The 25,178-nt window shown below is 42.3% G+C and overlaps 1 protein-coding gene across 1 annotated transcript in view; it reads left to right on the top strand.

Annotated features, from left to right (window-relative positions):
* LOC137543662 (collagen alpha-6(VI) chain-like) overlaps positions 1–25,178 on the top strand; it is a gene marked incomplete at its 3' end in the record, with an annotated part of 216,497 nt that overhangs the window by 119,279 nt on the left and 72,040 nt on the right. Inside the window, exons 9-14 of the mRNA XM_068264789.1 lie at positions 4,830–5,402; positions 7,257–7,603; positions 7,699–7,777; positions 18,153–18,298; positions 20,553–20,645; positions 24,158–24,211. Of these exons, the coding sequence (XP_068120890.1) occupies positions 4,830–5,402; positions 7,257–7,603; positions 7,699–7,777; positions 18,153–18,298; positions 20,553–20,645; positions 24,158–24,211 (1,292 nt within the window). The remainder of the gene's footprint in view (positions 1–4,829; positions 5,403–7,256; positions 7,604–7,698; positions 7,778–18,152; positions 18,299–20,552; positions 20,646–24,157; positions 24,212–25,178) is intronic.

Here is a 25,178-nt window from a genome sequence, read left to right as displayed (position 1 = left end):
TTCTAACCAATTCTTCGCTCCTTGGTACATATATTGATAATCCCAGTTAGTATTATATGACAAATCCTTTTTTCTCTTTAAACATAAGTCCTTAATTAAGTCCATATGCATTAGACTATTACTACCAATTAAGGGGAATTGTGGACTAAAATTCATTTCCCTTGTCTTTTCCACTATATTTTCTACCCAGGGATGAACTACATATCTTTTTCCAGATACTCTTATAACAAAATCTACACATGACTCAAAACTCATAGGCGTAGGGGCAGGAATTAACTTAACAATGTTCTGGCCCTCTTCACTCAATTCAAGTTTATAATATACTTTCTTGGCCATCTATTCAGGTTACTGTATTAGTAGAGAAATATATTATTGAAGTCTAGGGATTCTTATATATATTATTCAAGTCTAGGGATTCTCTTTAAACCCAATCTATTATTTAGTAAAGAACACAATACAGTGGAGCCAAATCACTCTATATAATGATTTGGACTTGAAGTTCCACACAAATGAAAAACAAAAACCAACAACTTATCTTATACTTCTATGCAACAGATAAGATAAGCAGACAACCAGACAAACATATATTAGAAATCACAAAGTATTTGAACCCACATAATCAATATGTACTATGGTGCCTATCAAAACCCTTATACTTAAACTCTTATGGCCTATAAATTCCTATATTCCTTACCAAAAGGAAAATAAACTTCTTCCCTTAAGAAGCCTATTTGCTGAGTTGATCAAACCCAGATAGACAGATTAGATTTTCCCAAAAAATCTAACACCCACTTCATTCAGACTTTTACCTAAAAAGTCCGAAAATTTAGACTTACCAAAAGTCAACCTATCAACCTATTACCTGTCATCCTCCCCCCCTTTTTTTTTCCAAATTAAGGTATATATATTTAAAGTATACTATCAAAAATCCAGACCCCAAGTCTGAATATTATTCAAACCCTGAGTTGCCTGCATCGACACCCACACCAATTCACATAAGTAACAAACAGTCTTCAAGACAAAGACATAATTAGTACTTACATGAATTGGAGAAGTGAGGTGTTCGAAGAATCCCAGGACGAGATCCCCAGCTGTAAGGACTGGTCACTTTACAGACTCACTGGACCCTCGAGGATGACCTAGAAATAATACTCTGTGATTTCTTTACCAGTACTGGCTTTGAATCTGGTCAGCCACAATAAGAGACACACACACAGGTTGTGACTGATAAACAGATTGAAAATGTATTGCCTTTGATCATTATTTATACACAATTTTGTACATCCTGCGCAAACTCAATAGACATAGAAATTCCAGCCCCGATTTACATGTTACAAGATTTACATAATACATGAGAGGACTTTCCCAGCATAACCCATGACATATCTAGCAGGTGCTATTGACAGTTAGAAGTTACTCTCGGTTTTATTCGGCCGATGGCAAAAATAGGTCAGGAAAGCAGAAGTAACAAAGCAGTCTTGCATGACAGCTACAGTCTTCAAGCTCTTAGCTAGTTAGAAACTCACTATATTATACATGGATTCTAAGATGGCTGCAGAAGAGACAAAATGGCTGCTGACAGTGTATATACTTATGCTTATGCTTAAAATTCCTTACAGTGGGGATTTAAAAAAAAAACCCACAAAAACAATGCTACCTGATCGGTGTGGGGCGGGGGAGTAGGGGGGTTAGGCTGATCAGGTACAATACAATACAATAACATTTCTATAGCGCTTTTCTCCCATAGGACTCAAAGCGCTTAGGCTCTCTCAGATTCAGTAGTTAGTAGGATGAAGTATTCACACAACAAAAGTTATATTTCTGCAAATGCCAGACTGAACAGGTGGGTTTTCAGTCTGGATTTAAACACATCCAGGGATGGGGCTGTCCTGATCTGTTGAGGTAAGGAGTTCCAAAACATAGGGGCAGCATGACAGAAGGCTCTGGGACCAAAAGTTTCCAAGTGGACTCTGGGTATGACTAGATTATTAGAACCTGTGGATCTGAGAATGCGGGGATTGCTACGCAGCTGTAACATATCTTTCAAGTATCCAGGGCCTAGATTATTCAGGGATTTAAATGTCAGTAGGCCGATCTTGAATAGGACCCTCCATTCTATAGGTAGCCAGTGAAGGGAATGCAGGACTGGCATTATGTGGCAGTGACGGGGTTGGTTGGTTAGCAGTCTGGCAGCAGTATTCTGTATCAGCTGTAGGCAGTACAAGACCTTTTTTGGAAGGCCAGTGTAGAGAGCATTGCAGTAGTCCAGTCGGGATGTGATGAAGGCGTGGACTAAGGTTGGCAGATCTTCTGGGGGTATGAGGTGCTTGATTTTTGCAATGTTCTTCAGGTGAAAATAGGATGATTTCACCACCGCAGAGATTTGAATTCTGAAGTTTAAATCCCCATCAATTAGAACTCCCAGGCTACGCACATGATCAGAGCTGCGTAGATCCGTGCCTCCTATTCCCAGTGGTGAAGACTGCAAGTTAAGTTGTTTTGTTATCATGCTCTGTCCTCCAATCAGAAGGACTTCAGTTTTGTCTGCATTTAGTTTCAGCCAGTTGTCATTCATCCATTGCTGTAGTTCACGTAAGCAGGCGTTTATAGTTAGAGTTGGGTCTGTCACACCAGGCTTGAAGGAAAGATATAGTTGGGTGTCGTCTGCGTAGCAGTGGTATGTCAGGCCATGTTTTTGGATTAGTTTTCCCAACGGTAGCATGTAAATCGTGAAAAGCAGGGGAGAGAGGATTGAGCCCTGGGGCACCCCATACTTAAGTGTTACAGGGGTGGACAGGAAGGGCCCCATAGACACTTTGTGGGTTCTGCCACTCAAGAAGGATTGGAACCACTGAAGTACTATGCCATCAATGCCGCAGTATTCCTGTAGCCTGTTTATCAAGATGTCATGGTCAACTGTGTCAAAGGCTGCAGAAAGGTCTAGCAGTATGAGGATCGAGCACTCTCCTCTGTCTCTTGCCATGAGCAGGTGGTTGCATATTTGGATGAGGGCAGTTTCAGTGCTGTGGTGTTTCCTGAAGCCAGACTGGAATGGGTCATAACTGTTATTTTGTAGGATTCTGGCTTCTAGCTGGAGGTATACAGCTTTTTCAATTAGCTTGCCCAGAAAGGGGAGGTTAGAGACAGGTCTGTAGCTGGTCATTGCATCTGGGTCCAGGGAGGGTTTTTTGAGGAGAGGCCTGATGATTGCTTCCTTCAGTAAAGCAGGAAATATCCCTGATTGTAAGGAACAGTTAACAATTTTGAGGAATACCGGTACGAACAGGTCGGGGCAGTTCAACATGAACTGTGTTGGGCCAGGATCCAGGTCACAGGTAGTTAGGCGGACGTGAAGGAGGATGCTTGATGTGACTTCTTCATCAATTTCTTTGAAGTTTGACCAAGGTGTTACGTTGTCTCTGCTAATGGTCTTCGGCGCTATATTAGGTTTAGATGCTGTAAGTTGGATGGCGGACCTTATAGCGGAGACTTTGTCTGTGAAGAAATGGGCAAATTGGTCACAGAGGTCCTTTGAAGACTCGATATTAAGTTTTTGACATGCTGGGTTGCAGAGTTTTTCCACTGTGCGGAACAGTTGGGCTGGTTTGTTAACTGCATTTGCAATCTCTTGTGATAGAAAGGATGATTTTTTTTCCCGTGATTACCTTTTGGTAGCTCTTCAAGTGGAAGATTAAGGCATGTTTGTCTTCTGGGGACTGAGATTTGCGCCACAGCCTCTCAAGTTTTCGGCCTTGTCTTTTCAGCTCTTTTATAGCGTTATCAAACTACTGTGCATGATGGTGTGGAGTAAGATATTTGGTGCGCAGAGGAGCAATGGTCTCAAAGGTGGAGGACACACATTTGTTGTATTTAAACACCAGAGTATCAGGGTCCAAGCTGGAGTCAGTCAATTCATCAAAGCTAAGGTTATCTCGGATATGTTGAGGTGTTAGCCCTTTTAAGCGGCGATATTTTAGCCACCATCCCTGCCGCTCCTGTAGCCTGCTCTCCTTTAGTTTCTGTTTTGTGACCTCTGGGGTTGCGATGCTGGAGGGAGAGCTGCTCTGTGTGTCTCACAGAGCAGTGTGCAGGGAGGCAGGGGTGCTGGCTTGAAGAGGCAGAGCTGCTCAAAGGCAGCTTGGGAAGGCCTGCAGGGACACCCCCAGTTAGCGTTTGAGCAGGGAATACCTCTCCTCCCTTCCCCTCGAGATTGGCGACAATCGCATGCTGCCAATTTTGGGGGGGGGGGTGATAGCGTGGCAGTGGGGGAGCAGAGAGTGGCAAGGGGGAGCAGAGGCATGCAATACAGCAGGGAACATGCCTGTGTGCCCCATCCCCGCACGCAATCACATGTACCTCCACGTGCAGGAGTGTTAGCGATGAGTGTGTGTACACGCAACAGTGGCTTTCCTTCCTTGGCATTAAATTAACATCCAGGAACCTAATGTGGTTAGAGTTGAAGTCTCTGCCATATATAACCTCATACTGATATGGCTGGTGTTCACTGTTGTTAATTGAGATCCCACAAAGAGAAATGTACTAAGAGAGGCCTGCTCAAGGATAAAATAAGGAGGTGAAAACTGATGTAAAATGTACGACAATACCCTGTTGTTATAATTACACCACACAGAAATTGCAATTGGGAGAACCAGATAATTTTGTTTTTATAAAGCTTTTGAGGTGATAATCAATATTTTGTTGCACCTTTTTAATATCTGTATTAAAAAGCTACAACTTTATTGAATCTACCTAAGTTGTGTTTATTAAAGTTGTATAATACAGTATGTTGTCCTGAAATCTCACTTTCAACCACTGATTTTATTTTGCAGCCTGTAGTGCTGAAGACACAGATTTGGCTTTCCTGATCGATGGATCCAAAAGCATTGTAGATACAGATTTCGCAGAAATGAAACAATTTATGATATCCATTGTTGATGATTTTGACGTTCGTCCTGGTAAAGTTCATGTAGGAATTGCACAGTTTAGTCACAAATACCGATCTGAGTTTAAATTTGCAACATATACAGATAAAGCAACATTAAAAGAAAACATTCGAAACATCACTCAAATATCTGGCACAACCCTTATTGGAAAGGCACTGACTACAGCAGGCTCTACACTGCTGAGTCCATCTGCTAACAGTCGTATTAAGGAAGGAATCCATCAGATGCTAGTGGTGATAACTGACGGAAATTCACAGGATGAGGTTGCTCAACCAGCACAAGCTCTGAGAAGTAAAGGCATTGATATATATGCCGTGGGAGTTGGACGAGTGTCTGACAGTCAGCTTGTTCAGATTGCTGGCTCACCATCATCAAAATTTTCTGTTGCCGATTTTACCAAGCTGAAAACAATCAAGGACAGATTAGTGCGAGAGGCTTGTACACCGCGAACAGCTAGCAGTAAGTATAACCTCCTTACATAATTCACTGTATTATCATCTTTTCTGCAATAATATCTTACAATTAATTATACAGCCCAAAGCACTTATAAAATACGTGTTTTAAATTATGTAATATTTGAAGGGCTTGTTATCAAAACCTGGCATAATTACCCCTGATAGAATGCCCGTCTTTCAAAGACAGTTTTACATTATTGACATGGTACTTGATAAATCTGTATAAAAAATAACATAACTGTTTCCAAACTAATCATAAAATCTTGCTAGGTTTTAGACATTGGTTGCTGTAGAGGTTAGTATTGATGTTTCTTATTCTAGTAAAGAGTAATTATCACACAATGCATTAATGCCATAAACTTCCCAAGACCTTGTTCACACTCGGATCACCAAAACGCAATTGGCAGGCACAACATTTCGGCAATTGCACTTTTACTGCCAAAATGCTGTATACAGGGTGTTTGCAGTCTGCACGCACTACAGTGAGAATTCTCCCTTCGGGATACATTTGTCACAGCACTTTGCTGATTGCCGGTGATCAGCAAAGCACTGGAATGTTACCCAAAAGGGCCAGAGTGTGAACCAGCCCTTAGTGTCTTTAATAATGGTTTTATTTTATATTTCAACACTTTCACTGATTTGACTTAACTGATTCTATACGATGAAGCACCTGCAAAACAATTTAACATTCATTTTGAACCTAATTATGCAAATAGACTAACATCTATAAAACTGTGCATAAATAATATTATTTGGTATTACTGAATGATTTATTACAGCTTTCAATCTGCCTTTAGATGTCTAACTTAACCTAGAGAGTGACTGACTTAACCTAGTGGGTACCTATATACTTGGAATACAGTTTAAGGCTGCATCTAGGCAGCTTTACTGTTACTCCACTCAGCGTCCTCTTGACAATGCTGTAAGGGCCCACATAGCTCTTTCCTCTTTCAGCAAGAGGTTAAAATAAGTTCTGGGCAATAGGACAGCAGCATAAATCTCTGCCCTTACAATACCATACACCCCATTGGGTTCAAGGCATGTTGAGCTCCCTTGCCCACCAGAAGGTCAAAGTGTTATGTGAGGGAGGGACGTCTTTACTGTCACACCTCTCATAACACCAAGTCCAATACAGACAGACATAGAGCAGCTGATAAACAGATCAGGGGTGCATGAGATCTCCCTCTGCCCATTACCAGGTCGCATGCCTGGGGGTGGGAGCTAGTACTGTTCTAATGGGGTATCTCCACATTTCCATTTGTTATACTATCCTAAGTGCTAAAATGCTTAGCACTTTGGAAAGCTTACAACCTGGGGTTACTTATTGCAGTGCTGAATTGTATTGCACCTGTTCACATATGATATACAGTAGCTCTTACATTAGCAGAGCTAAAATAAACATTTATTGAGGTTTGGTAACCTACAGTATTTTGTCCTATATTGTTCTGTAAATTGTCCTACATAAATGTAAGAAAACAAGCACAAGGGATGATAAAGGATGATTCCGCCGTAAGTCTTGGAAGAGGTTCTTTACAATATGAATGACTAAGCTTTAGAGGGATCTAGTTCCTAAGGAAATTTTAGTGACATTGGTAGCAGTATTTAAAAAAAGGACAAAATACATTTTTCTTAACAGATATACTCCACAATATTGTGCACTTCTATTATAATTTTAGTTATTTTGGGGATCAGGCTGGAATTTCCACTGTGAGGTAAAATTAGCTTCTAAGTTGTGTTTTATTTTGCCTTTCTGATATCAAATAGCTTTGGACCAGGAGAGGTTGAATTTGATGTCTGTGGTTTTCCGTCAATCTGTTTATTTATGTACCTATACTACTTTTTTTTTGTTTTCCCTCAGATTGTTCAGTTGATGTTGTGGTGGCTTTTGACATTTCTACATATTCTAACGGTGCCAAATTATTTCATGGTCAAAGACATCTGGAAAACCATCTTGCTGGTATTTTAAATACCATGACAAAGAATGTGAGAAGTGCAAGCTGTAACCCTGGTGTGAAGCCTCAGATCAGCATTGCTTTCCATATGCCAAACGCAAAGACCAAACTCCCTGAACACTTCCAAATTTACAGCCCTGATATAGCTAGAAACTTAAAGACTATGGAAGTAACTGGCCCCTTCTATCTCAATTCCTCTCAGCTGGACTCGATGTGGAGCTTATTTCAAAACAGGCAAACAGTAAAAGGCAAAGTATGCATCAGCCATTGTTACAAAATTCACTTAATCAATTGCGTATTTCTCATTAATCTCTCTCTCTCATTAATCATTCACTTTCTACATTGCAGATTCTAGTTCTCTTTACTGATGGCCTAGATGAAGATGTGGAAGATCTTGAGGACACAGTAGAAGCTCTTCGAAAAAAAGGTCAATTGTTATGCATAAAAATGGAGGGCTTGATTCTTAATCTCTTTGTGTTTGATTTCTAATTAGTAAAAGAAAAACAAAACATTTTTACTATTATTAGAAATGGTAATACTTAGGAGAACTAATGGAGAAGCATGTGCTTAGTTTGTTCAGCTGATTGTGATTATGACCAGCAAATCAGAACCTTGCAAATCTATCAGCTGTTCAAACTGAGCACATGCTGCTCCATGAGTTCTCCTAAGCATTGCCACCCATAACCACTATCTATCACAAATCAAAGACTAGCTCAGTGAAAATGAATGGGTGGGTGTTCGGCTTTAATTGAAAAAAAAAATACAAAAACAAGCATCACACATGAATAAAAGACTTGTATAAGTCCAAAAAGGGTGAAATAGAAATGAAGGGGGGGGGGGGGGGGTGCTAGTATGTTCAGCTCCAGCTCTCCTCCCTGACTAAGGATTGTTAGGATGAGCTATTGGTTGAAGGCGCCAGGAACGGAGAAGAAGTTGTCCCTGTGTCCTTTTGTCTGACAGTGATCCTGAGTTGATATTTTGTAAAAAAAATATATTTTTTGTGAAGTTTTACAGAATACAATCTTGTCAATGTTAAGTTTGTGCAAGTAGGGGGGCAGAGGAAAAGGAATAAACTGACACCCTTCCCGTTTCCACATTTCATTCTCATGATCTGCAGTGTAGTGCACTGCTAGCATGCTAGTGTTCTGGTGTTTATGATGATGACAAATTGCTACAGCAGTCTTCCGGGCTCCCAAGCTGTTGGACGCTGGCAACTGGTGACCGAGTGATAACCGGTAAAGTTCAGTTTGAAATAAATGTTTGGTTTGGGGGAATAAAACAACAAGGAGTGAATATTTTTCAAAACCTGCATTGAGGAAGAATATACATAAATATAATGGGATTTACAGAAGCATACAGAATAGATGTGACACAATCTATACCATCAAGTAATTGATATAATTAGGGATGAGGTAAGACCAATTAAAGAAGCAATGGTGGAAGTGTAAAGGTGGCCATACACTTATAAATTTGCAGCAAATTCAACCATCAGATAGATTTCTGTCAGATGCCTGTCAAGTCGAATCTGACAGGAATCTATCTGATGTGTGCCACACACTAGGAACAGATTTCCAATAGATTTCAGCATGAAATCAATTGGAAATCTATCTAAATGCATTATTGGACCATTAAATCCAATGCAACTCTATAGGTCATCGATCTGCAGCCAGCAGCAGATCAACCTAGATCTTCCATCCTGTCAGATAGATCAAATCCATCGAAATCGATCGAAATCGGCCACAAATCGATCGATCGATAGATTTGAAAGAATTGATTTCTCATCGATCGATTCTTTAGAACTGATCGATCGAATGATGGCTGAAATCGACCAGTGTATGGGTCCCTTAACAATGAATTAATCAAATTGCAATCAACTCAAAAAAAAACTTAGCACACCCAAAAAAGGAACAGTTCACGCACTGGAAATACATAATAAACAGATCATGGATATGACATCGTTTAAAAATGAAGAATATTTAGGTAAGAGGGATACTAACATTAATTCCCGAACAGAGTAAGAAACTTGGGCTCAAGAGACTTTTTTCAGGAAGTTTTGCAACATAGGAGCAGAGAGCCAATTTGGAAAAGATAAAATCACAAAATAGGAAAACCAACAATTACAGAACTGCTTTCTACTACTACAGTCCTGGCCAAAAGTTTTGAGACTGTCAAAAATATGAGTTTTCCCAAAGTTTTCTGCTAAACTTTGCTTTTAAATCTATATTTCAGTTGTTTATGTGATGTACTGAAATATAATTATAAGCACTTCATATATTTCAAAGGCTTTTATTGACAATTACATGAGATTTATGCAAAGAGTCAGTATTTGCAGTGTTGGCCCTTCTTTTTCAGGACCTCTGCAATTTGACTAGGCATGCTCTCAATCAACTTCTGGGCCAAATCCTGACTGATAGCAACCCATTCTTTCTTAAGGGGCCCATACACTCAGCCGATTTTTGGCCAATCGATCTATCAAAATCAATCGATCGATTGGTTGATTGCAAATCGATTGACCAACCGATCGAGTTGCGGCCAATTTCGATCGATTTTTATCGATTTCAATCGATCTGGCAGGCTGGAAAATCTAGGTCGATCTGTTGAGATTTCTTATCATTTTGCATTGACCCTAATGGAAATCTGATGGCAAAAAAATGCCATCATATCGATTTTCAATAGATTTCAAACTGAAATCTATTGTAAAGCTGTTCCTAGTAAAAAATGTTCCTAAACACATCAGATAGATCAGAAATCTATCTGATGATCTATCTGCTGCTAATCTAACGAGTGTATGGCCACCTTTAATCACTGAGTTTCTCAGAATTAGTTGTTTTTTTGTTTGTCCACCCGCCTCTTGAGGAATGACCACAAGTTCTCAATAGGATTAAGATCTGGGGAGTTTCCAGGCCATGGACCCAAAATTTCAACGTTTTGGTCCCCGAGCCACTTAGTTATCACTTTTGCCTTATGACACGGTGCTCCATCATGCTGGAAAATGCATTGTTCTTCACCAAACTGTTGTTGGATTGTTGGAAGACGTTTCTGTTGAAGGGTGTTTTGGTACCATTCTTTATTCATGGCTGTGTTTTGTGGCAAAATTGTGAATGAGCCCACTCCCTTGGATCAGAAGCAACCCCACACATGAATGGTCTCAGGATGGTTTACTGTTGGCATGACACAGGACTGATGGTAGCGCTCACCCTTTCTTCTCCTGACAAGCCTTTTTCCAGATGCCCCAAACAATCGAAAAGGGGCTTCTTAGGAGAATATGACTTTGCCCTTTGCCCCAGTCCTCAGCAGTCCATTCACCATACTTTCTGCACAGAGATGGCCTTATAGTATGCGGGGCCTGGGGTAAGTGTCATATGCAGGGCCTAGAGACATATGCTGTGGATACACACAGACACACACACACAGACACACACACACTGTGGAATCACACACTCTGTATAGGTTAGATAGGTTGGTGCCTGCAGTATAGTTTAGATAATTAGGTGCCCCCAGTATAGGTTAGATAGGTAGGTGCCCCGCAGTATAGATTAGATAGGTGCCTGCAGTATAGATAAGCTAGGTGCCTGTAGAGTTGAGCCGAAATTTTCGTAATTTCGCATTACTATAATTACGCATGCGAAATTTGCGATTACGATATTACGGTAGCGTAATTGCCATTAAAATCGTAATTGAAAATACCGTAAGCGTAATTTTCAACGTGTAATTTCGCGTTTCGTTCATGCCGTAAATTCGCATTAAACGCTACCGTAATTTCGCGTTTAGCCGTAACGCTCCGTATAATATAAAAAAGCCGCCGACTTTAAGGGTTAATAGCAAAGCCCCCTTAAATGCTAAGAGCCTCAAATTTGGAGAATATATTAAGGAGATCAGGAGGAATAAGAGGAAAAATTTTTTTTTCAAAAAGACCTTATAGTTTTTGAGAAAATCGATGTTAAAGTTTCAAAGTAAAAATGTATACATTTAAAAACCCGCCGACTTTAATGGTTAATAGCAAAGCCTGATTAAAGTTTAGGAACACCAAATTCCTAGGGTATATTAAGGGGATCAGTGGGAATAAGAGGAAAACATTTTTTTTCAAAAAGACCTTATAGTTTTTGAGAAAATCGATTTTTAAGTTTCAAGGGCAAAAATGTCTTTTAAATGCGGAAAATGTCAGTTTTTTTTGCACAGGTAACAATAGTGTATTATTTTCATAGATTCCCCCAAGTGGGAAGAGTTTTACTTACTTCGTTCTGAGTGTGGGAAATATAAAAAAAAAACGACGTGGGGTCCCCCCTCCCAGACCTTTTTAACCCCTTGTCCCCCATGCAGGCTGGGATAGCCAGAATGCGGAGCACCGGCCGCGTGGGGCTCCGCACCCTGACTATACCAGCCCGCATGGTCCATGGATTGGGGGGTCTCGGAAGGGGAGGGGCAGCCAAGCTTTCCCCTCCCCCTCCGAGCCCTTGTCCAATCCAAGGACAAGGGGCTCTTCTCCACCTCCGATGGGCGGTGGAGGTGGAGGCCGCGATTTCCTGGGGGGGGGGGGTTCATGGTGGAATCTGGGAGTCCCCTTTAAAAAGGGGTCCCCCAGATGCCCACCCCCTCTCCCAGGAGAAATGAGTATAGAGGTACTTGTACCCCTTACCCATTTCCTTTAAGAGTTAAAAGTAAATAAACACACAAACACTTAGAAAAAGTATTTTAATTGAACAAAAAACATAACCACGAAAAAAGTCCTTTAATATTCTTAATTAACCATTAATACTTACCTGTCCCTTTAAATAAATGATCCCTCGCAATATCCTCGGAAATGTTCTATCAGTTACAATGTAACAAAGTTATTACAATGTAACAACTTTGTTACATTGTAACTACGCCGCACCCGACGTCACTCGCCGCTCAGCCGCCGCACGGACCCGACAGAGCTCTGAGCTATATAGCTCAGAGCTCTCTAAGCATCTTTGTATTTGGGCTCCAAGGAGCCCCATTGGTCCTTAGCAGACCAATGGGGTTCCTTCTGATTTGAAGGAACCCCATTGGTCTGCTAAGGACCAATGGGGCTCCTTGGAGCCCAAATACAAAGATGCTTAGAGAGCTCTGAGCTATATAGCTCAGAGCTCTGTCGGGTCCGTGCAGGACGCTAAGTCCCCGCCGGCTCCGCTGCCCTCCCCGCCTCTCCCACATGTCACCCACATGTCACCCACATGTGGGTGACATGTGGGTGACAGATGTGGGCAGGGTGGACAGCGGGAGCTGCGGGGACTTAGCATCCTGCACGGACGCGTAATTGCTGCGGCGGCTGAGCGGCGAGTGACGTCGGGTGCGGCGTAGTTACAATGTAACAAAGTTGTTACATTGTAATAACTTTGTTACATTGTAACTGATAGAACATTTCCGAGGATATTGCGTGGGATCATTTATTTAAAGGGACAGGTAAGTATTATTGGTTAATTAAGAATATTAAAGGACTTTTTTCGTGGTTATGTTTTTTGTTCAATTAAAATACTTTTTCTAAGTGTTTGTGTGTTTATTTACTTTTAACTCTTAAAGGAAATGGGTAAGGGGTACAAGTACCTCTATACTCATTTCTCCTGGAAGGGGGGGGTGGGCATCTGGGGGACCCCTTTTTAAAGGGGACTCCCATATTCCACCATGAAACCCCCCCCCAGGAAATCGCGGCCTCCACCTCCACCGCCCATCGGAGGTGGAGAAGAGCCCCTTGTCCTTGGATTGGACAAGGGCTCAGAGGGGGAGGGGAAAGCTTGGCTGCCCCTCCCCTTCCGAGACCCCCCAATCCATGGACCATGCGGGCTGGTATAGTCAGGGTGCGGAGCCCCACGCGGCCGGTGCTCCGCATTCTGGCTATCCCAGCCTGCATGGGGGACAAGGGGTTAAAAAGGTCTGGGAGGGGGGACCCCACGTCGTTTTTTTTTTATATTTCCCACACTCAGAATGAAGTAAGTAAAACTCTTCCCACTTGGGGGAATCTATGAAAATAATACACTATTGTTACCTGTGCAAAAAAACCTGACATTTTCCGCATTTAAAAGACATTTTTGCCCTTGAAACTTAAAGAGAACCAGAGATGAAGCATCCTCATGTATTTTATTACATTTATCAGTGGGAACATGACAGTAAACACCTACCCTGCTTTTAGTTTCATTGTTATCTGCTTAATTAGTCTATTAGCAACTGTGATAAGAATCCACCGACTATTCAGTCGAGGTTTGACCTGGAATCATTATAGCTGAGTCACTCTTCTGTGTAGTCTTTTCAAGCCCAAGCCTTCCCCTCTCCTGGCTTAGATTTCCTGCTTTGCATACTGAGAGCTGTGATGATATGGGAGAGGCTGCTGCTCCTGAGAGAGAAGCTCTGTGGCTGTAATATGATCCCTGTGTGCTCTGTGTGCACTAGATACTGATAATAACGGCAGTTTCATTCCTATGAGAGAGACTTCCTACAGGCAAGCTGTACATCATACCAAAATGAAAGCACATAGATGAAAGGCTGCATTTAGCCTAGATAGCAGCATAGTCTCATATAGCCTAGACAGCACATCCAGAACAACTGATAACCCAGAAGGAGAAGGGATATGAGCCGGCGGCCATATTTGATTTTTCCTGGAGCAATAATGGATAAAAAACACTAAAAAAGGTACACCAGAGCGGCAAAATTATCAGGTAGAGCATTTATTCTTTACAAGCTATCAACTGATATGTTTATTTTGTGTGAAACGTTCATCTCTGGTTCCCTTTAAAAATCGATTTTCTCAAAAACTATAAGGTCTTTTTGAAAAAAAAAATTTCCTCTTATTCCCACTGATCCCCTTAATATACCCTAGGAATTTGGTGTTCCTAAACTTTAAGCAGGCTTTGCTATTAACCGTAAAAGTCGGCGGGTTTTTAAATGTATACATTTTTACTTTGAAACTTTAACATCGATTTTCTCAAAAACTATAAGGTCTTTTTGAAAAAAAAAATTTTCCTCTTATTCCTCCTGATCTTCTTAATATATTCTCCAAATTTGAGGCTCTTAGCATTTAAGGGGGCTTTGCTATTAACCGTTAAAGTCGGCGGCTACCTAACATTGATCCATGCGTCAATTTTTCCGCTTGGGAGCATGGCCATACGCATTAATTTCGCAATACCCAATGTAATGCGAAAATTACGCGAAAATTATGGTTACGCGAAATTTCCCTAAATCCTTCTTCATTACGATTATGTACTTACGGCCATAATCGTAATTACACTAATTACGCGAAATTTAGCGAAATCGTAATTACGTCATTACGCTCATCTCTAGGTGCCTGCAGTATAGATTAGATAGGTGCCTGCAGTATAAATTAGATAGGTAGGTACCCTGCAGTATAGATTAGATAGGTGCCTGCAGTATAGATTAGATAGGTAGGTGCCCCGTAGTATAGATTAGATAGGTAGGTGCCCCGCAGTATAGATTAGATAGCTGCCTGCAGTATAGATTAGATAGGTGCCTGCAGTATAGATTAGATAGGTAGGTGCCCCGCAGTATAGATTAGATAGGTTCCTGCAGTATAGATTAGATAGGTGCCTGCAGTATAGATTAGATAGGTAGGTGCCCCGCAGTATAGATTAGATAGGTGCCTGCAGTATATATTAGATAGGTGCCTGCAGTATAGATTACATAGGTAGGTGCCCCACAGTATAGATTAGATAGGTGCCTGCAGTATAGATTAGATAGGTGCCTGCAGTATAGATTAGATAGGTAGGTGCCCCACAGTATAGATTAGATAGGTGCCTGCAGTATAGATTAGATAGGTGCCTGCAGTATAGATTAGATAGGTGCCTGCAGTACAGATTAGATAGGTAGGTGCCCCGCAGTATAGATTAGATAGGTGCCTGCAGTATAGATTAGATAGGTGCCTGCAGTATAGATTAGATAGGTGCCTGCAGTATAGATTAGATAGGTGCCTGCAGTACATGTTAGATGGGAAGGTGGCTGCAGCGGTGGGGAGAGCGGGCATAGTTGTTAAAAACTCACGTTTCTTCCTCCGATGCTCACAGCTTCCATCTTTTTCCTGTCCCGGCATCTGTGTATTGGTAACAGCGCCCCCTGGGATGACGTGACCGCATGTCACCACAGGGGGTGCTGTTACCAATACACAGATGCCGGCACAGTAAAGAGAATGAAGCTGTGAGCATTGGAGGAAGAAACATGAGTTTTTAACTACTTTGCCCGCTCTATCCACCACTGCAGAGAGTGCGGGGCCTCTTCAGGCGCGGGGCCTGGGGCGATTGCCCAACTTGCCTACCCCAAAGGCCGGCTCTGTTTCTGCAGAAGATCAATCTGTCCCTGATGTTTTTTTGGGAGAGAAGTGGCTTCTTTGCTGCCCTTCTTGACACCAAACCATCTTCCAAAAGTCTTCGCCTCACTGTGCATGCAGATGCGCTCACACCTGCCTGCTGCCATTCCTGAGAAACCTCTGCACTGGTTGCACTCTGATCCCCCAGCTGAATCCTCTTTAGGAGACGATCCTAGCGCTTGCTGGACTTTCTTGGACGCCCTGAAGCCTTCTTAACAAGAATTGAACCTCTTTTCTTGAATTTCTTGATGATCCTATAAATTGTTGATTTAGGTGCAATCTTAGTAGCCACAATATCCTTGCCTGTGAAGTCATTTTTATGCAACGCAATGATGGCTGCACGCGTTTCTTTGCTGGTCACCATGGTTAACACAGGGAGATCAATGATTTCAAGCATCACCCTCCTTTTAACATGTCAAGTCTGCCATTCTAACCCAATCAGCCTGACATAATGATCTTCAGCCTTGTGCTTGTCAACATTCTCACCTGAGCTAACAAGACGATTACTGAAATGATCTCAGCAGGACCTTTAATGACAGCAATGAAATGCAGTGGAAAGGTTTTTTTGGGGATTCAGTTAATTTTCCTGGCAAATAAGGTCTATGCAATTCATCTGAACACTCTTCATAACATTCTGGAGTATATGCAAATTGCTATTATAAAAACTTAAGCACCAACTTTTCTAATTTCCAATATTTTTGACAGTATCAAAACATTTGGCAAGGACTGTAATGTACTGTGTAAAATACAGGAAATGGAGCATAAAAATGATGAAAGCAAGAATAAAAAGGCTTTTAAAGCGAACCTTAAGTCAAGTAAAAAAAATGAGATTTACTCACCTGGGGCTTCCCTCAGCCCCCAGCAGCCTATCGGTGCCCTCGCAGCTCTACTCCGATGTCCCAGGACCCGCCGGCGAGCACTTCCGGTTTGGCCGTCACCGGCCGACAGGCATGGGAACGCGAGTGATTGTTCGCGTTCCCAGCCTGTATATCGCCCCCTATGCTGCTATTGCGGCCAGGAGGTCGCAATAGCAGCATAGGGGGCGATATACAGGCTGGGAACGCGAACAATCACTCGCGTTCCCATGCCTGTCGGCCGGTGACGGCGAAACCGGAAGTCGTCGCCGGCGGGTCCTGGGACATCGGAGCGGAGCTGCGAGGGCACCGATCGGCTGCTGGGGGCTGAGGGAAGCCCCAGGTGAGTAAATCTCATTTTTTTTACTTGACTTAAGGTTCGCTTTAAAATTAAAGACCATAGCAAGTAATTTTGTCAAGATTCATCTCAAAGAATGATTGCTAGATGCAGACTGCTCAAACAATTTGCTAGAAAAATTGCAGCAGAAAGGACTGAGCTGCAGATGGGGACAACCACTGTCACTCTTAGTGAAAATGGGGAACAAAATAATAGTACTAAAGAAAATCCTCCTCAGAATCCTTGAGGAGTAGTCTCACTGGTTCACTTAGTGGACCAAAAGGGAACCCCGGTGGAAGCTCTGAAGATGCTTTCATCAGAGCTCCAGTTTTCAGTAAATAGAAGAAGAATCGGCAGATACGCATCGCCATGACAACTTACCTGATCTAAGCCCTTGTTTTTCTGGGTTAGTTCATCAGAAGGGGTAATAAACCTCATGTATTTATTTGTCTTTATAAGATATACTCAGAGATATTTATATTTGGGTGCCTCCACCCTTCTTCATTGCCCACTACACCTCGTTTGGAGGTGTCCTTCCCACAAGTGTGGTGCCATCAACAGCTAGTAAGCACCCCAGGAGAGCGACCACTCAGTTCGGTCAGGACCCGGAGTACCGAGCGGGTACGGTGTTTTCCCCATAGGTGATAAACGGTGGTTGGAGGTTCTTTAAAGCAAATAGTGAACCCCTTTTTCTTTATATATGTTTGTTATACGGCAGTAACTGTGAGCACACTGACAGGACACAATTGGTCCAGTGTGGTTCCCACATAATTATCTGTTGGACGCTGAGCCTGCAGTCCAGATGGTAAGATAGATACATTTCCAACATGTTGAACTTTAACTATCTGGCAGGTAAATCTAACAGAAAATTGTATGGTGTATTCCCAGCATAACACCTCTTTATCGGTGTGCTCAACAGCAATTCATTTTTCTTGTGTTATTTATCACAAGTATGACCATGTGGTACAATATAACTATATAGTGGTTGCTTGAGGACAAGCTACAACCCACCCTGTGGTAAAATTATATGCGCAGGTGTGTGTGGGGGGATGAGCAACAAACCTCTCTGTGAACTGTGTGTTGCCATATACAGATATACAGACACATATTTAATGATTTATATGAAGTAACTTTTTTAGTCTTTATCATTAGACAGTTAGGTAGTTTTGGTGCCTTGTCTTTTGGGACCTCGTATGATTAAAATGATTTTAGGTCAGTTGCTTGCTAGTCCATAATCTGAAAACAAACAATATGTTATTTATATATGTGGATATCGTTTCAGGATTAAGTGCACTAGTTACTGTTACACTGGAAGGAGCAAAGAATTATGATGAAATCCAATATATAGAATTTGGTAGAGGCTTTGAATACGACTATCAAATGCATGTTGGAATGCCAGATATTGGAATTAAACTCTCCAAGCAGATGGTAAGCTGAACATTAACCAAAGTCATGCGTGTTAGATTATATTTACATGTATTTTATCTAAGACAAAGAGGGGTTGATTTGGTAACATCTTCTCAAGCTGTTGTCATACCAGTGCATTCATTAACCACCCTGGCGTTCTGATAAGATCGCCAGGGAGGCTGCGGGAGGGTTTTTTTTTTATTAAAAAAAAACTATTTCATGCAGCCAACTGAAAGTTGGCTGCATGAAAGCCCAGTAGAGGGCGCTCCGGAGGCGTTCTTCCGATCGCCTCCGGCGCCCAGAATAAACAAGGAAGGCCGCAATGAGCGGCCTTCCTTGTTTTGCTTAGATCGTCGCCATAGCGACGAGCGGAGTGACGTCATCGACGTCAGCCGACGTCCTGACGTCAGCCGCCTCCGATCCAGCCCTTAGCGCTGGCCGAAACTTTTTGTTCCGGCTACGCTGGGCTCAGGCGGCTGGGGGGACCCTCTTTCGCCGCTGCTCGCGGCGGATCGCCGCAGAGCGGCGGCGATCGGGCAGCACACGCGGCTGGCAAAGTGCCGGCTGCGTGTGCTGCACTTTATTTGAAGAAAATCGGCCCAGCAGGGCCTGAGCGGCAGCCTCCGGCGGTGATGGACGAGCTGAGCTCGTCCATACCGCCAGGCTGGAAATGTGAGTTTCATTTTACATTTGATATCATTCTGCATTGCTCAAATGTTTATTTTTGTTTTGTGCTGTTTGGGTGTATTGGCTCAACAAAGCAACAGTTTTCCAAGGCGATGAACATGCTTTGCAGTTTATGTTAGGTTATTATTAATATGTGTTTTATAGTTCCCCAGTGCAGTACGAAGTCATGATGCCACTAACTGTTTCTCTGTCCCATTATGGTTTCTTTGGTGGAAGGGGGGAGACTAACTCATCAGTTTGCTTTTGCGAGTAGCATACATTTAAAAAAAAATGGTTGTGTTCCCACTTTTGAGCTCTGCTAGTTTCCCGATCATGCATAGTGACTGGGAGGATGAACAGACCCCTGCTGCATCATTAGCCATCCTGTTATATCAGAAATGAGTGTGGGGATACCTTGCAAGGGGGGTGGGGGCTGACAAAGCCACTTCATATTCACAATACTGTTCAGGCACATTGTTGGTCTCCCTGTCTCTAATTCTTCACCGAAATCCCTAGACACAAATGAGGAAGGAATAGATATATCTGCTACACGTTATGGAGGGAGCAAGGTTGGTGCAAACAGCAATGATGAGGGTGCAGGAGGGCAGGACCTTAAAGAGGGAGGAAGGGAAGGGAGGAAGAAAAAAGGAAGGTCACTCCTCCCCTTTATATTTCCGCAAGGCAAATTCTGTCCTCCTCTTCTCAGTGTCCCCGTGACCCAGTAGGAATGCTGATAATTGAAAAGTGTTGGGGTTATGTTATTAGGGAGCCCAGCGTCCTTTCCTTTGTAAAAGCATCGACATGTGACAAGAGACGCCGCTTTTACCAAAGAGGGGGCGTGCTGCAGCTGGGCGTGCTGCAGAGGAGAGGTGACATCGCCGGAACGTTGGGGGTGTGTCTACTGCTGGTATTAAAACATCTGGCTGTCTAAAGTGGGGCATCTCTGGCTATCTGAATGGGAAAAGGGGGCACATTTGACTGTCTAAAGGGGGCACATCTGGCTATCTATAGGGGGGAACAGGTTACCTATAGAGGGAACATCTGGCTATCTATGGGAGGGAAGGGGACACATCTGGCTATTTAAACAGCATTTCTACATTGGCTCCACCCATGACCACGCCCACAAACGAATGCAAGGCCAGGTCCATTTTTGTGCAACAGGACTGTCCAGAGTGAAGCAGGTCAATTCACCAAATGCTGTTCCCCATGCTGCACCATACCTGGGTGCCGCCATAGACATATTATGTTATTATGTCTATGGCCACACAGCAGTGTAATTTAGGTGCCGGTGATCGCCGGACCCCACATTACTTCTCCCTTCAAGTTGCTACGACTCGAGGGGGAACAATAATTAATGCCACCCATTATTTGAGCAGCAGCAGCGTTAGCCGTCATTTGTCTCACCCTGAGCCAAAGTGACCATGCAGAGAGAATACAGGTCCCCGGGCACTGAAAACCCTAGCTACCCTTTTGCAGATTTATTTTTGCTGATAACAATTTAAATATGTATAAATACATTACAAAATAAGAGATTTCTAGGCACTGCTGTACAATACATGTGTGTAACTCAAGTCATAAAAATAACTTCAAAATCACTTTTACATTACAGTCTCATGTTGCTGAAAAAATATGCTGCTGTGTGTTTTGTAAGTGCATCGGAGAAAGGGGAAATCCTGGATCATATGGAGACCCTGGACAAAAGGTACTCCAAAGCATTCTCTCTTTTCATATTTTAGTTAATTTCTCAGTGAAGTCAAGACTCACCAGAAACATAAAAAACATATTTATGCCTTATAGCTCTAAATCTGTTATTGCAATATAATTTCCCATGTATGAATGCAACATGCACATTATATGTTAATATTATTTATCATATGATAGCTAATGCTCCGTTATTTATAGGCCATTTAAGCTTAAAAAAAAAATGAAACAGCACTGTACAAGGTTAATATTGGATGGATTAATTCCAGATCAGACTATGACTCTGGTTCTAACATACAAGAGATATGTATTGTCTGCCGTTGACATCATTGTTCTCTTACATTACAACATCATGCACTCTGATTCAATACCTCTATTAAGGAGTTAATGAAAAATGGCACAGGCTTGAATAACAATGGTGCAAACATCAGTCCCCTAAAGACAAATATTCCTTCGTTATTAACCTGTAGAACTACCCTGCAGTTAACGGCAATAAAAAGTTCTCCTTTCTATAAGAGAAGATTGCATATGTGGTTACTTAACCGGTCCAACATCCCAAATATCTTATCTTTAAATGACCTGTTTAAGAAAGTCTAATGCTGGGTATACACGGTGCATTCCCGCACTCGATGCCCCGCTCGATTCCCGGCCGCTCGATTATTTCCGAGCATTTCCGAACGCATTTTGTTGATTGTTAGGTCGATTCTCATGCAAAGTATGCCAAATCGACCTAACGATCCATTGAAACGGGAATCGGACATGCCGGAAATAATCGAGTAGCCGGGAATTGAGCGGGGAATCGAGTGCGGGAACGCACCGTGTGTATCCAGCATAATGTAGTCAGTCTCTTATCTAATCTACAGCATCTACAGCATCTGAGCCCAGGGCAGAGCTATGGAAGCAGAAACAATCTAACAGTGTGGTCTGATTTCAAGGAAACTATTGAACAAGATATCTCAAACATCCTCCTAAACTACCCTCAGACCATCTGTGACCTGAACTCTGGCCCAGAATGGTTCATCTTGAAATGCCTTTGAGTTGTTTGTATCAAAATTCTACATTTCACAGAAATAATGGCACTTTTCTGGAGATATTTATACATGTAACAATCAGCTAAATGATTGCTTTTTTTATAAGTGTATTCTAGTTTCCCATAATTGAAGAAATATGACAATGACCACATATTAAAGGAGATAGCCTTACTTATAACAGAGAGATTAATCTAAGCATTAGGTCCGGTTCATGCTTGGGGTAAATAACGGTCCGTTCATGGATCGGAACAGATCCTAACTGATGCAAATGGATCCATGTTTAACCTACGGATCCATTCACATCCGTCTACTTTAGTTCAAATGGATTCATTCCGCACCATTCACTGAATGAAACGCAAGTTTCCCGCTGCACCAATTTTTCCGGACCGCTGTACCCAGAGGAACGGAAACGGAAGCTAAAGCATTGCATTGGGGGCAAGGAGAAAACACTAGTGAAGAAACGGACCATTTTAAGGGGCAAAATTCACTTTGGGGGTCTGTGGGGGATGTGGGGAAATGGAACGCAAGCAGCGGAACAGAAACAGAGTGAAAACGGATCTGATCTACCAGTGATCAGATCTGTTTTCATTGATCCATTAGCCACTGTAATGCAAGTGTGAACCAGGCCTAAGACAGTGTTTGCCACTTTCTTAGTTCAAATGTTATTGGCTACAATGGAAAACTGTGCTGTTGAAATAAACACACTGGGCCTGATTCACAAAGCGGTGCTAACAGTTAGCACGCTGGTGAAAAGCCCTTTATCACGCCTAAACTCAGTTTAGGCATGATAAGTTTAGGTGTGATAAGTTTAGGTGTGATAAGTTTAGGCATGATAAGTTTAGGTGTGATAAGTTTAGGCGTGATAAGTTTAAGCACCAACTGCGTTAGCACCGCAGTGCACAGCTGATCAAAAGTTTTGCGCTAGCAACGTCTAGTGCACTTTGCATAGAGTTTAATGGCGCTGCTTTGCGTGCGGGACTTTGTGCGCTATCTACACTTATCTAAACTTATCACGCCTAAACTTATCACACCTAAACTTATCACACCTAAACTTATCACGCCTAAACTGGCTTTTCACAAGCGTGGTGCAATGGTTATCACACCTAGGGCTTGATTCACAAAGCGGTGCTAACAGTTAGCACGCTGGTGAAAAGCCCTGTATCACGCCTAAACTCAGTTTAGGCATGATAAGTTTAGGTGTGATAAGTTTAGGTGTGATAAGTTTAGGCATGATAAGTTTAGGTGTGATAAGTTTAGGCATAATAAGTTTAAGCACCAACTGCGTTAGCACCGCAGTGCCCAGCTGATCAAAAGTTTTGCGCTAGCAAAGTCTGGTGCACTTCGCATAGAGTTTAATGGCGCTGCTTTGCGTGCGGGACTTTGCACGCTATCTACACTTATCTAAACTTAGCATGCCTAAACTTATCACGCCTAAACTGGCTTTTCACCAGTGTGGTGCAAAGGTTATCATGCCTAAAGTCTTTTAGGCGTGATAACTGAGTTATCACCGCTTTGTGAATCAGGCCCCTAAAGTCTCTAACTGGGTTAGCACCACTTTGTGAATCGAGCCCACTGTTTGCCAAAGACTGAAACTAAAAAGTAGGAGTAGTACCCTGCCACAGTATAAGTCAACAGCCCAAGTGCAACCACTATTTATAGCAAGACCTAACAGTGACCTAACAGCGATACGCTGTTTCAGTCAAATGACTAGAGCTTTACATTACCACTTTATTTTAGTAGCTACTCAAAGCAATTCTCACCACCATAATAAAAACAGACATGTCAGATATGGAATAGTAACATTTTATAGATTATTAAAATTAATTTTTACATAAAGGGCTAGTTACATAGTTACATAGTTATTTTGGTTGAAAAAGACATACGTCCATCGAGTTCAACCAGTACAAAGTACAACTCCAGCCTGCTCCCTCACATATCCCTGTTGATCAAGAGGAAGGCGAAAAAACCCTTACAAGGCATGGTCCAATTAGCCCCAAAAGGGAAAAATTCCTTCCCAACTCCAGATGACAATCATATAAAATCCCTGGATCAACATCATTAGGCATTACCTAGTAATTGTAGTTTACACGGGCAATGCTGGCTTGCAGACAAAAGGGATCCATACTTTGGTTGCTTTGGTATAGACTCTTTCACACCAGTTCATTGTGTCTTGGTGCACTGCGGAAAAAAAAGCAGCCACAGCAAATGTTCTCATATGCACACAGGCCACAACAGAGTGGAGTGTTGGAAATACAGTATATTAATTTGCATCAAGGCAAGTGAGTCAGTGCAACATACATATATGAACTGAACAAAAGTACTTTTTATCTTATTTCTATAGCATGAATGTCTGCAGGGATAACAGAAAATGTGTACTTTTGTGGTGCTTTATTTCATGGTTATGTTAATTTTAAAAGTCAGATGCTGAAACAAATAAATGAACATATTTTGCCGTTTCAATCATGCGCTTATTTCCATCCAGGGATGGCCTGGCCGTAAAGGGTCTCCTGGACATGAGGGCGAACAGGGTGAGGAGGTAAGTTTTCTTTTTAAAACACAATGGCGTCAATTCACCAGAGAGGATTTACTAAGAGAAAAAAGGTAGGTAGTTTATCTCATGAGGTATTTTAACACTCTGGAGTCAATTCACCAGTGTGAGAGGACAGAGAGAAAAATGTTGGATAGCAGGGGATAATGGAGAGATATGCATGAGGAAAGTGTGAGAAAGCAGAGAGTTAGGTAATCGGTATTAATGATTTACATGGGATACTTTTCCTCTCTGTAAGCTTGAAAGTGAAGCATTGTGGGTAGGAGGCGGAGTTTTACCACTACGTGACCAGAGTATTCCCGCCTTTTACTGCCGGATCATATCATAAATCATATCACGAGTGAGTCTGAACTTCTTCACCACCTCTGTCTCAGTAAAATTATCAAGAACTGTTCTCTCACGAAAAATATGAGAGGCGATTAAACAGACCCTCCGCCTGCGCCTTCGTCTCCTCATAATAGAAGCAAGCTCTAAGGCCTAGTGCACACCAGAGTGGTTCGGCTGCGTTTTGCGATCTGCTTGCGGCTGCGGATACGCTTGGGGTATGTATTTCAATGGGCTGGTGCACACCAGAGCGGGAGGCGTTTTGCAGAAACGCATACTCCCGGGCTGTTGCAGATTTTGGATTGCGGAGGTGTTTCTGCCTCAATGTTAAGTATAGGAAAAACGCAAACCGCTCTGAAAAACGGCACTTCAGAGCGGTTTGCCAGGCGGTTTTTGTTACAGTAGCTGCTCAGTAACAGCTTTACTGTAACAATACATGAAATCTACTACACCAAAAACGCTTCACAAAACCGCAAAATGCTAGCTGAAACGCTACAGAAAAATAAGAAAAAGCGTTTCAAAATCTGCTAGCATTTTGCGGATCTGCTAGCGGTTTTTGGTGTGCACCAGGCCTAACAGCGTAAGCTCAAAAGGTTCCATCTTCCACAGCAGAAGCTGCTGTGTGAAAACC

This window comes from Hyperolius riggenbachi, unplaced genomic scaffold, assembly GCF_040937935.1.
Source record: "Hyperolius riggenbachi isolate aHypRig1 unplaced genomic scaffold, aHypRig1.pri scaffold_146, whole genome shotgun sequence".
NCBI classification, from domain to species: Eukaryota; Metazoa; Chordata; class Amphibia; order Anura; family Hyperoliidae; genus Hyperolius; species Hyperolius riggenbachi.
Note: the sequence above shows the minus strand (reverse complement) of the source record. Positions and strands in the feature narration are given on the sequence as shown.